The following is a 13,321-nucleotide window of genomic DNA, read 5'->3' as shown; positions in this document are numbered from 1 at the left end:
ACAAGCCCAGTTTTGGCATTTGGTGCAGCAGAACATCTGCGCCTGCTGAGCTTTCCATGGGTGCGTGGGGAGCGGGACTCCAGCGCAGCAAGTGCTGTCCTGCTGGCGGACTTCCCTCTCCATTAGCAAAGCAGCACTTGACATCACTTCCTACAGTCCCTCAGCTGGCCTTTGGCTGGTTTAAGTATCATTTCCTAAATTGAACATTGATACTATCATTTATGTGTTGCATTGAAAAAAGCATAATGGAAAATGCATTAGTCTTAATCACTTTTGATTTTCACATTACAAATTTAGTTATTTTCTTATGGGCCTTTTACAACTGCAGTGTTTATTTGGGGGAAAAAATTGTTCATAAAGTAACATTTCATCAAATTGTATCATAGGGTGGTTTATTTGGTTGTTTGTTTGTTTTAAAGAAGTCGTCTTAATTCTTTTTTGTAGCTTTCCAAATACATGGCTCTGGACAAGTGAATTTTTGTTTTCCCTATTCGTCTACATGGGCATCATTTTAACTGAATTTTGCAGGAGGCTGAATGGTAGATCTCATGCTTTTCATGCAGAAGGTCCTGGTTTCAGTCCCTGGCATCTCCAGTTAAAAAAAGATCAAGTAGTAGGTAATGCAAATGCTCTTTATAGAGCATTTACCCATATCTATATAGGTAATGCGATGTACTTGCTGCCAGGCAGCATTGACCTTACTGGGCTAGGTAGACAGGTGATCTGCCCTGATTTAAGGCAGCTTTTCTTATTATGAAATACATATATTTAAAACACCAGCCCAAATCTCTGGTTGCAAGCAATTTTTATTTCTTGGATTATTTGTTCTTAACAATTACATGATTTATCTGATAGGATTAAAGGGAGATAAATAAAGCAGCAGTTTAAATAAAAAAATTTTTGATACAATGTTACACAACTTACAGTGTGTTGTTATCTTATCTTGAAGGTGGTTTAGCCTGGAGTCCAAACAAGGAAAGAGAACTAAAGACAGAGGAGAAATAAAGGTCAATATTCAGTTTATGAGGAACAATATGACAGCAAGCATGTTTGACCTTTCAATGAAGGACAAAACTAAATCTCCATTTGCTAAACTAAAGGACAAAATGAAGGGTCGGAAGACTGATGGAACATTTTTGGATACATCCTCTGCAATCATTCCAAGCAGTCACATGCCAGAAACTAACACTGTAACTTCCCTTGGAGAAATACAGTTAAAATCTAAACCAAAAAAGCCTTTCCTGTTGGGACCTCAGCGACTATCTTCAGCTCATTCAATGTCCGATTTAACTGGGCCCCAGGTGACTTCGGAAAAAATTAAATCGGGCACAGTTGCCAATGCATACCTCTTCAGACGTCAGCTTGAGTCTGTTGGTTCTGCGGATGAAAGTGGTAAGTGAAAATTGTCGATACTGTTTGATGTAAGAAACTTCGACAGACTCTTGCTCGTTGCTTCCAGCCTGTTATCTTTTCGCTCTTACTTTATAGAAATGTGTGGTTGCAAAAGCTCACAGAGCAGTATATATTGACTACACTGTAAGGTAAAGGCAAATGGGGCACATCAGTAATGTACCAGCAGCAATCCTGTTCAAGCAGCTTATCACCAAATATTAGGTGCAAAGGTTTCTGGAAACAGCTGACAGGTGGGTGATGTTTTTTAGGAAAGCTTGAGAGATAAATAATTCCAGGACCCACTCAAGCTGCAGCGTGCCGTTCAGTTAAAAATGTTCAGGCTGGTAAATAAAATACCGTCAAAGAACAATACAATAAAACACAAAATAGAAATAAAATAAAACAATAATTATTGGCAGTATCAAAACATTAAAAGGAACCAGCAGAGATACAACAAGATTAGTGATTGAAAAGCTTGGGGAAATCAAGAAACTTTAGAGCTCTGTACATCAGAATTGTTAATTTTTCACGTTGTCTGTTCCCAATTAAAGTTACATTCTGTTGATGAGATATAAGTTAGCTTGTTGGACCAGTGCAACACTAGATTATAATACTGTGTTGACCATTTGGCCCATTTTGCACATTTTATCTGGTGGTTCATTGAGTCTTAGGAGTTTGTTATAATATTGTCCTCTAATTTCATAGCATAGTAAACATAAAGGAGATACTGAAGCTAATTGTACATATATCAAGTGTAGCATAGTGGTTGGAACACAGAGGTAAGGAATCCTTTTTTTAGCCTGGTGGATCAGATCCTTATCTGACCCCCCATCCCCAGAGTCCATCTTTAGGCAGGCAGTGTATCTGTCATTATGATACCATGTGATTAGTTGCCCCATCCACTCCCAAAGTTTGTTGTGCAGAGCTTCCCAAGCGCTCATAATCCAATGGGTTGTTTGTGTTTTTGGGTACCCACAGCACAAGAGGCTTTGCTCCTTCAGTAGCACCAAACATTTTGTGTTGAAACCACTGCTGAAATGGAACTTCCCCATTCTTTTTTAGCAGGAGTTTCAGTGCAAATTGCTTGGTGCTATTGGCGCATGGTATACTTATCAGCTAATCGTGTTGGCGTGTCTTGCTCCCTCAGTGGAAAAATTGGGAGCTCACTTTAAGCTCCTGATTGTTCCTTTTTAGCCACATCACCACCTTCTTCACACCTGACATGATGTCAGAGGAGGGGGAGGCGAGTGTGGTTTGGTTTCTTTCTTTTAACTGTTTATTTGTGCTCTTACCTTATTCTTACTCTTGTGAACCATCCTGATATCTTATAATGAAGGGTGGTGAAAGGTAAAGGTAAAGGGACCCCTGACCATTAGGTCCAGTCACAGATGACTCTGGGGTTGCTGTGCTCATCTCATTTTATTGACCGAGGGAGCCGGTGTACAGCTTCCGGGTCATGTGGCCAGCATGACTAAGCCGCTTCTGGCGAACCAGAGCAGTGCATGGAAATGCTGTTTACCTTCCCGCTGGAGCGGTACCTATTTATCTACTTGCACTTTTGACGTGCTTTCAAACTGCTAGGTTGGCAGCAGCAGAGACCGAGCAGCTGGAGCTCACCCCGTTGCGGGGATTCGAACCACCGACCTTGTGATCGGCAAGTCCTAGGCTCTGTGGTTTAACCCACAGTGCCACCGTAATGAAGGGTGGTATATAAGTCTAATAAATAATAATAGTAATAAATGGGGAGAAGTGCTGGGCCAGAGGTTCCCCAACCATAAGTTAGAGTGTCAAGCCAGGATTGAGGAGTCCTGGATTCAAATTCCCACTCAACCGGCAATGCCTCAGGAAGATCTTGATCCAGCTTGTGTTTTCTATTTTCTCTACTTTTTCCTATGTTCCTTGAAGGAAGTGGAGGAAATTAATAATAACAACAACATTGTTTTGCCATTTTATAAAAAACTTGAGTCAATAATATCCACTTTTCTTTTAAACCATGACAGCCTTCCAGAACCTCTTGTAGTGCATATAGAATGTTACAATAAATCTTTAATACAGAAACATTATTTCATACCAAGTACCAAGTATGTGCCCAAATCTCTTACTAAATCAAATGGGACTTGGACATCCCTGTGTTTGGGTGGATCATGCCCCTCCCCTTTTTTAAAAATCAACAACAGTTTGACTGGTTATTGTAATAATGATCAATTGAGTACATTCAGAAATGAGGATGGGAAATCTCAGCCAGCCAGGTCAGAGATGATGGGAGTTGTAGTCCAGCAATACCCAAAGGGCCACAGGTTCCCCTTCCTGTTCTAAATGCAGTTATGCAAGCTTTTGTGTGGGTATTGCCAAATATGATGTGATGTCTCTTGTTGTATACTAATGACTAAATGATTTGCAGGAAATGTAAAATCTCCGCACAGACGGACGTTAAGTGCAGATACAACTAAAGTGAGTCAGCCAGACAGCACAGTTGATGACAGCGACTCAGCTTTTGGAGCACAAAATGACCCTTTTAAAAATGTGAGTGCTTCGTTGCCTCAGAAGTTTGCCACCCTGCCAAGGCAGAAGAATCCATTTGAAGAAAGCCCCATGTCATGGGACCAAAACGTAGGTCTGTTTTCAAAACCTGCTGAAATAAAAAAAGACATTAAGAAAGAGAAAAAGGAGAAGGTTAGTCTCTTTGGAAGAGTGACTGGGAAAAAAGATAGTAAGCGGTCTGACAGACTTAGCAATGGAGGATCAGATGCTTCTGCTGATTTGAAATCACCTAGTGCACTCGGCGAAAATCATCAGGACAGTTTTGATTTTGATTCAACTAATCCCTTTACAACAAGCTTCAAGCCAACAAAAGTGCTGCCATCTTCTAGGTAAGCTTTACTGTATTTGAGATATGATGTCTTGGAGTCAGTTTTATAAAAATGAAAACAGAGTTTGGGCAAACCTTTTTTAAAAAAAATTCATCAAGGTTATCATTTTTTTTCTTCTAGAAGTATATTTCAAAAGTAATATTTAACCCCAGATGGCTACTGCTGTGCTATAAAGGAGCTCACTCAGCTGTTGTGTAGGAAGCTCTATCCTTTCCTCCCCCCAATAACAGCCTTGCATAGCTCGGCATGCAAAGGCCAATTCTACCCTTAACTGATTAGATAGAATTCTCTGAGCACTGGAGGAATATGCCCCCAAATCTGCCTTAAAATAATGAGACCCTGTTCAGTGTATCCTTATTATCAACGTTTTGGACAGTGCCTGAGAGATCAAGCACATTTTGCAGTGTGCTTTCCACCCAGAGAAGCTAGCCTGCCTGATTCATTGCCCAGTTTTGGTTTTCTTTTGAAGATTTACACAAACTTTATTCAGGAAAGCGTTTTGGCTGCATTGTTTGAGTTCTGTTTTATTGAATAACTGGCTTGTTTTTGTTTAGTTTAAAAAAGGTTGTATTGTAACTTTTTATACTGTGGTGTTTTTTTATAATTATTTAACATTTTTAGCTACTTTTTAGCTCTTAGGGCTAAAAATGCAGGATTTAAGTCAATTAAATCTAAACAAGAAAAACCTCTTATTGTCCTTGAAATTCTCCCTCCTTTGTAGGGTGGACCTTTTTAGAGGAACAGGCTAGAGATGTAATGCTGACCCATGTTTTGGTCACTCCCACTTTCACACATGTGTACTCTGATTCCTTCCACACAGCAAACTGTAGTTTGCTATTACAGTGTATGAAAACAGAGAAGGTAGCAATGCACACAAAGCTTGTGAGCTGGCTAGCATTAAATCATGGTTTTGGAATTAGATCTGAATGGACATACTGTCTTTCTTATGCTACTAAAAGTAGTAAAAAGTAGATGTGTTCCACACTTTATCTATGATTATTAATTATTATATTTAGTTGCTCCCCCTCAAAGGAAATTAAAGGTGACTTACAAAATGCACATTAAAAACAGATCTAAGCTTACCCTACTGAAAGATGAGCAGAAAATTAAGCTCCAAAGGCCCTGGGTGAAAAAGAATGCATTTGCCTGGAGCCTAAATTTTTAAAAAATGGATTATATTTTGAGAACATGAACAATTCAGCTGACTGAATCTTTGTCATAATTTACTAGGTCTTGATGGGGCACAAAAAGAATTCAAAGAGCAAAGGCCTTTGCAAAAGCTTTAGGAAGAAGCTTCTTACGTGGATTTGCAACTGACAAAATGTTGGACTGAGCCCCTCCCATGCTGCTGGCAGCGGTTCTCAACCTGTGGGTCCCCAGATGTTGTTGGACTACAACTCACATCATCCCTGAGCTCTGGCCTTGCTAGCTAGAGCTGATGGGAGTTGTAGTTCAACAACATCTGGGGACCCACAGGTTGAGAATTTTAAAAATGCTCATCAGAGCATCTGAATTATTGCCTAGTTACCTTGGGCAGCAGGCAATTTCTAGTCACCAATGGTGACAAGGTTGTACATTAATGACAAGTCTGTGTTAGGCTCTGGTAGCTCCTACCCGTTAGCATTTGGTGGTAATAGGGTTGTGTTGTTTTTAAGCCCAGTCCACATCTTTGAAAGTTTGCATTTGCAAGCTGCTTGATTGCTTTCATTAGTCTAATTGCAATCATTCATTGCACTGGCTTTCAAGGGGTTAATCTGCAGCTCTCTGTCATGGCAGTCTTGTACAGTGAGCATACCAGAGGACAAATGTCAACTTAATATACAAACTTCCCATAAAATAGCTAGCACTATGTGCAACATTTCCGTAAAAAAATGTTTGTTTTTTAAAGCTACGCTACAGTAGGCTAATACACTGATGTGAAAATTTCTCAATTTACAGCACTTGACAGGTGCTAAAAGAAAAGCATCTTTAATTTTAATGTGTTGTTAGGCCCTCTTTAGAGGGATTGTGGAAGTTATTAACAAGGTCCTTTGAGACAGGAGACGGGTAATTAACAAGACCTACAGAAAGAGAGTTTGGGTAATTAACAAGCTCTTAGGCACTGGACACAGGGTAACAAATAGTCCAGTAGTTAAAGGGGACAGGTTGTTACTAGCATGATCAAATGCCAGATTTGAGAATGTGAATAGATAGGTGTCTCAGTGAGGTGTCTAATTAGTATTTTTTTATTATATATAAACTCCTTAGATTACATTTCTGCAATATAACAGTCAGGGTAATAGCAACACCCACCCACCCGTGAGGACCCTTTTAAGATCGAAATTTCATTTAAAAATTGGCAATAAATGTAGTGCCCTTTACAGTGATTACTAGGGAGAAAAGAGAAAAATGAAAATGGCATATTAAGAAAATAGTACTTTTAATGAGGTAATTTATCTTCGAATGAGACACAATTCACTCTTAGATAGCAGCAAGAGCGAAAGGTGCCAAAGTTGGTGTAGACGTCACTTGAATGTCGGTGGTGGAATTAGGCTGAAGAGATTTGTTGTCCTTTGTCCTCCACGATAGGTAATACCTTTATTCTGTGCTGGTTTGGGGATACATAAAAGGTTGCATCCCAGAGGGGCAGCCCTTTCCTGTAAGATTTAGGAAGGAAACAGATCCTTTTCCTGCCCCAGGCAACATTCAAGGCCCTTTAGCAGTGGGCATAGGAGCCAGTTTATAGTGGCCAAGGTCCCTTTGCCTCCTCCCAGTAAAATATTTGAGGGGACTAGGGCCCCCCAAAGTTGATGGGCATTGCCGTTCAAATGGTGTGTGTGCACCGCATCTTGTGATCAATTATGCGGGGCGGGACTTACCTCACCCCCCCAATAGTTGGCACCCCTAGAAGTGGGCATCAGCTGAAATGGGGGCAGCACTGAAGGACGTTTGTGCCCCAACCCACCTTGAAAGTGATCATCCCTAACTGAAAGAGGGTTCTAGGTGGAACTCATAGGTGGATTTATGTCTAGACAGGGTAGATCAACTTAAAATTAAATCATTAATTTAAATCAGAAAAATGTCATTTGGAATCATCTAATTGACACGTCCCTAAATGTTTCCTTAAATGATGGTGAAAATCTGAGCACTAAACCATATTACTTTGCAACTAAATAAGAATATTGGTTGTTTATTCTTGGAACTGGGCCTTGCATCCCTTTGCATCCCTATATATTTTTGCATGCTTTCCCTGTTAAGCTCTAGAGGGAACATCTTTTAAATATTTCCCTTTTTGGGTCTTTCTTGCAACTAGCACTCATGATGGTTGTGAGTTTAATAGTGCAGTTTTATCTACTCCTATTAAGTTCTTAGGCTCCAAGACTGTACCCACTTAGATAAGTATGGGGCTGTAAATAACATGCACACTGGACAGTTTTGTCATTGTTACTCATTTTTGTTTCACTCTGCCTTTGGCAGCATAAATTGATAATAACTGGGCCAATGAGAACAGTTATATCATTATCGTCTTTATTGTTATTTTTATACGAGTAGGTAGAAGGTTGGTTGGGTTGAGGTGTTGGTGAAGGAGTCTCTGACATTGGATTGGCCTTTCCAACATTAAATCTCTGTCTTCAACTTCAGGTGGCAAATCTGATTTATCCTCTGGCCCTGGAATGCCCTTCCAGGGACCATTGGATTGCATCCCAACAAGAGGGCTAACCTGCTTATATAACCATCTAAGCTATCTCCCTCTTGTGTCTAGGCTGTGTCCCCAAATAAATAAAAATAAAATAAATATATGAGCACTTCTCTACTGAAAAGTTCTTCTTTTACCACGAATCCTTTGAAGTTGGGGAAGGAAGCTTTCTAAATATCTGACTCCAGAACAGTCAGATGTCAGTATGACCTTTCTGTAACATTTTTCAAATATTCTGTATTAAACTTGTTGCTTGAAAGCTATTGCTGGAGTAGCTATATTCCAGCTTTATCTGATCTGTAGCTTTATTCACATGTAGTGTTATCATGTATTTGGCTTCTGTTCCACTAAGTTCAGCCTCTTGTGGAAGTTGTAATCTTTGTCTCTTCGATATCTCTTGCCACCTTTTCCTGCATTTCTAGAAAAGTAAGTTCATTTGGTAGTTATTTCCCAGACATTAGTACAGGTTGCTGCTTAGCGCATCACCTTCTCCTTCCTTCTGCTTATATTCTTTCACAGAAGATGAGCCAGCTGTACTTCATAAAACAGAGTTTTAATAAATTTAATAAAATTAAAAGTCACAAAAACCTAGTGACATTATAAAACAGTTCTAAAACCTCCTCTAAAAACGTAACAGAATGCCCAGGTAATTAAAGTCTTGGACTGGTGTTGAAAAGACATTAAAGTTAATTCCAGGCAAGCTTCTCTGAAGAGGTCATTCCATATCCAAGAGGGACTCAACTGAGAAGTCCCTCAACTAGCAGAGAGACTCAAGAGAAGAACGTGAGAGGGTTTAGGCAGGCTTATGTGTGTAGGGGTGAAATAACATTTTTTGATTTACTTTCATTTATATCCTGCTTTTTTTCCATCGTGGAACGTGAAGTGGCATTCACATGGTTCTCAGGTGATCATCTATCCAGATGCTGACCAAGACCAAAATTGATGGCTTAATGCTTGGGACATTTTCAGTCATTTAGAGGGAGAGTCAGGTAGCCAGGCCGCAAGCTGTTTAGCGTTTCAAAGGGTAACAACCAGCATGTTGAAGTGTGCTTGGGAACAGTCCCAATCAGTAATCTAGCACCTGTATTTTGTTTCCAAGAAGTTGTCAAAGGCAGCCCCACAACAGTCCTGTCAAAGAGTTACTGTGGCATGAATCCCAATGAAATAAATGATTTAAGATGGTACTGCTAGGGATGTACCCGTTAAAGTGAGATTGATTAACCCCAGATCACATCTGGAGTTTGTTGCATTTTGGGAACAGCGGAACAGAAAACTGAGATAATTGTGTCACAAAGTAACATATATATATATATATATATATGCTGCATGTTAGTTTAGTCAGAAGGGTGCCCCTTCTTCCCTTTGAAATAAAATTGTGCTTTTATTTATTGGTGATTTTTTTTAAAAAAATAGTAATCATAAATTGCTATTCCTTTTTTAAACCTCTTTTCGCAGTAATATAAATGATTCCTAGATTACCAGAGTAGTGTTTTGTAAATCTGCCAATATGAACTGATGAAGTACATATACTTCATAATGCAATAAAGTTAATTTTTTTAAAAAACAACTTTATTGCATTATGTGTTTATTAGAAAGTGATTATTGTGTTTTTCAACTTTTGTTTCCTAGTAAATTTCCCTAGGAAAGACACTAATTGATTAAAAGATCTTCTAACTCCTGAAAAAGGAACTAATTATAGGCAAAATTAACATTCTGAATACAAGAATGAAAATAGCAAAATTTTAAAGTGATTTTGAGCAGATTGACATTTTTTTTAGTTTGCTGTATCATGGCAAATAGAAGCAAAGCAGGTTTGACTTGTATCTTGTAATCTACGTTTACAGCTTATGTTTTGAAATGTTCTTTTGCTACTTCAAACATTTTTTTTTAAAAAATCACAGCTTAAGGAAAAAATTAAATATTTTAAGTAATCTCCATCTGTTATGTTTATCTTTCTGCTTTCTTGTCTGTCAGTCTCAGCTGCAACATTATTTGCCTCATCTGTGAATTTTCATTCTTCTGCACGCTGATGAGCTTTAATGTTCAGGCTTGATGGCTTTAGGGTGTTGGGCATTAACTTGGAATGCATCTTGTTGACAATACAGGTATTTGTAAAGTTTCAAACAGTCTTAATAGTTCCATTGTTTTCTGTCTTGAGACTTACTGTTTTTCCATATTTGCAAAGTGTGGTTCTTTTCACTTTTCATGAACTATTTTTTACTCTCTCTGTGTGTGTGAGAGAGTGTGTGTTTGATAACCCTGAATATTGGTAGATACTAGAGAAGTACTGGAAAAGCACAAAAATGGTGTGTGTGTGTTATATTTGAGTGAAGTTAATTACAAAGTGTCCCTTGGTTTTAAAATACAAAAAACAACAATTGTAAAGTTACAGAATTATCCAGTTTGCAGTTCAATTATGAAATAGCCAAACAGAAGTCATAATGAACAGGAACCCAGAAGCCAGATGAAATGGATATGTCTCCCCTGTTTCAGATGGAATGGAAAGAGAGAGAGTAAGGTGTCATCTGCATATTGATGACACTGCACTCTGAATCCCTGGGTTACTTACAGTATATGGGTAAAAATTGTAGGAGAGGTAAACACCAAAGGCAAGGGAAAGCTGAGTGAAGTTGGACATGCACTCTGGACTTTCAGAAGGCTGAAATATTGAAGGCACAATGGTAGACAGTTCCAGCAAGAAAGAAAAGTGGGAGGCACCTAAAGAAACTGGTGTGGCTGCAAAAGGAGCTTACAGATGATCTGAGATGTAAGCAGTGCATATATAAGAAATGGAAGAAAGGAGGAATCATAAAGAGATGCGAACAGCTGCAGGGAGAAGGTAAGGAGGACCAAATCTCTGAATGAACTCAGGCTTGCAAGGGAGGTTAAGATAATTAAAAAGGTTTCTTTGACTATGTTTGAAGCAATAACAAGCAAGCAGTAGGTCCCTTGCAGGGAGATGATGGAGAAATGCTATTGGGTGACAGGGAGAAGGCAGAACTGCTGAACGCCTATTTTGCCTCTGTCTTCACTCTGAAGGAAAGCAGTGCCCAACAGAATAAATGATGCAAGAAGGGAGCTGCAGCCCAAAGATAGGGAAAGAGGTGTTAAGGGAACACCTAGCTGCTTTAAATGAATTCACATCTCCAGGGCCTGATGAGAATTCCTGGAGACTGGAGGTGGGGAAATGTTGTTCCCATCTTCGAAAGGGGAAAAAAAGAGGACCCAGGTAACTACCAACCAGTCAGCTTCACGTCAGTATCAGGAAAGGTCTTAGAACAGATAATTCAACAATCAGTCTGTGAGCACTTAGAAAAGATGCTATGATTACTAAGACCCAGCATGGGTTTCTCAAAAACAAATCATGCCAGACGAATCTCATTTTCTTTTTTGATAGAGTTACAAACCTGGTAGATCAGGGGAATGCTGTGGACGTACTACATCTTGATTTCAGTACGGCTTCTGACAAAGTCCCCCATTATATTCTTTCCAAGAAGCTGGTAAAATATGGGTTGGACAAGGTAACTGTTAGGTGGATTTGTAGCAGGTTGACAGAACCCAAAGAGTGCTCACTAATGGTTTCTTGTCATCCCTGAAAAAAGTGACAAGTGGAGTGCTGCAGGGTTCTCTCCTGGGCCCACTGTTGTTCAGTGTCTTTATTATTTACTTGGATGAAGGTATTGAGGAGATGCTTATCAAATTTGCAGGTGACACCAAACTGGGATGACACTAAACTAGCTAATGCCGTAGAAGACAGAATTGGAATTCAGGATTACCTTAACAGTTTAGAGAACTGGGTCCAAACTAACAAAATGAATTTCAGTTGGGACAGATGTAAGGTTCTACACTTAGGCAAGAAGAACCAGCTCCAAAATTTAAGATGGGGAACACCTGGATTGCCAATAGTACATGTGAAAAGAAAAAAGGGTTCTTAGTAAACCACAAGCTTAACATGAGTACCCAGTGTGCTGCAAAACAAACAACCCGCCCCCCCCAAAAAACCCCCACTAATGATATTCTAGACTGCTTGAAAAGAAGTAGAGTGTCGCAATCAAGGGAAGTAATAGTCCCTCTCTAGTCTACCTTGGTCATACTGAGGCTGTTCCAATAGCCTCCTTACAAAAGGGTTAAAATGTATTGGTTTTAAGAATTGGCAATAAATAATCTTCATTTTCAGATCTTTAAGTACAAAGTCAAATGAATGTCATTTAGATCTTTGAACAGCAAATGTTGAAATGGATCTACTAACACATACCAAACTGTAGGGGCTTTTAATCTGTGACAATTAAATTTATAATCTTTTGATCCTAGCAACTCTTATTTTTTAAAAATTGTACAATTAAAATCTTGCCTTTCATAAAGACAACTTTCTGTTTCTTGTATAAACTGCTTTAGAAAATTATGTTCCATGAGGGCATTTTTATTTTTGAGATTCAAAACGCATGTAAGTCATCTTATAATTATTGCAGTTGCACAATTAATAGCAATACAGAGATAGTGGTAATTATACCAAGGAGTGTATCTGAGGTGCCAAAACATATCTTAAGGCTTTTATATTTAGAGTTGTCCCTGTGAATTTTCCCATAGTCATTCTGAGAGAACTAGGAAAAATTATCTACTGTTCCTTGTTTGCTAGCTCTTAAGAAACTATTTCTTGCAATTTAGAGTTGATGATGCATTGAATTTAAAAATGCAACCCTTGGTGGAGTCAGTAAAGTTTAATAATAATAATAATAATAATAATAATAATAATAATAATAATTAATATTGATTCATAAATCCCTTTTTCTGGTAAGTGGAGGGGATAAATTTTTCATCCTTCATGATTGCCCCTCCTACACAGTAGGAATGAAGGTCAGCTTGTTAATTGTCTCCTCCAACGACAGACTCCTGCACTTTAGGGTAGGCCTTGCCTCATTGGTGTCCTGAAGAGCTTTCTAAAACATTCCCCCCCCCTTCTTCTTCTTCTTCTTCTTCTTCTTCTTCTTCTTCTTCTTCTTCTTTCATCATTGGCATTTCAGCCAAGCCCATGGGTGTATTAAATTTTGTTGAATGAGTTTCAGGACAGCCCTGTTGGGTGGTGCTTTGAAGCAGGCTGGGAAGCATTACTTCTTCACTGACACAAGAGTAGGCTTGAAAATAACCATTTTTTCTTGTGTCATTCTGTTGGATTGATGACACACTGGGACTGCCCCATGGTTGCCCTGGTGACTGTGAAGGTAGCTTTGGCAAGGATGTTGAAGTCCTTCAGAGTTTACATCATGGGAGTCTTCAACACCAAACCAGATACATGCCACCTCTGTCAGCTCATGCAGGGAAACTATTGGGCAATGTGGTGGATGGTACAGTCCTCAGTCCTGACTGTCAAGTCTGGAAAGGGAGA

At 39.1% G+C, this 13,321-nt stretch overlaps 1 protein-coding gene across 1 annotated transcript in view; it reads left to right on the top strand.

Moving 5' to 3' along the window:
• RAB11FIP2 (RAB11 family interacting protein 2) overlaps positions 1–13,321 on the top strand; it is a 32,910-nt gene that overhangs the window by 8,211 nt on the left and 11,378 nt on the right. Inside the window, exons 2-3 of the mRNA XM_083441167.1 lie at positions 950–1,392; positions 3,794–4,262. Coding sequence (XP_083297293.1) covers positions 950–1,392; positions 3,794–4,262 — 912 coding nt within the window. The remainder of the gene's footprint in view (positions 1–949; positions 1,393–3,793; positions 4,263–13,321) is intronic.

The sequence above is a fragment of the Podarcis tiliguerta genome, assembly GCF_965153285.1.
Source record: "Podarcis tiliguerta genome assembly, chromosome: 5".
NCBI lineage: Eukaryota > Metazoa > Chordata > Lepidosauria > Squamata > Lacertidae > Podarcis > Podarcis tiliguerta.
This window is presented reverse-complemented; position numbering and strand designations above follow the sequence as displayed.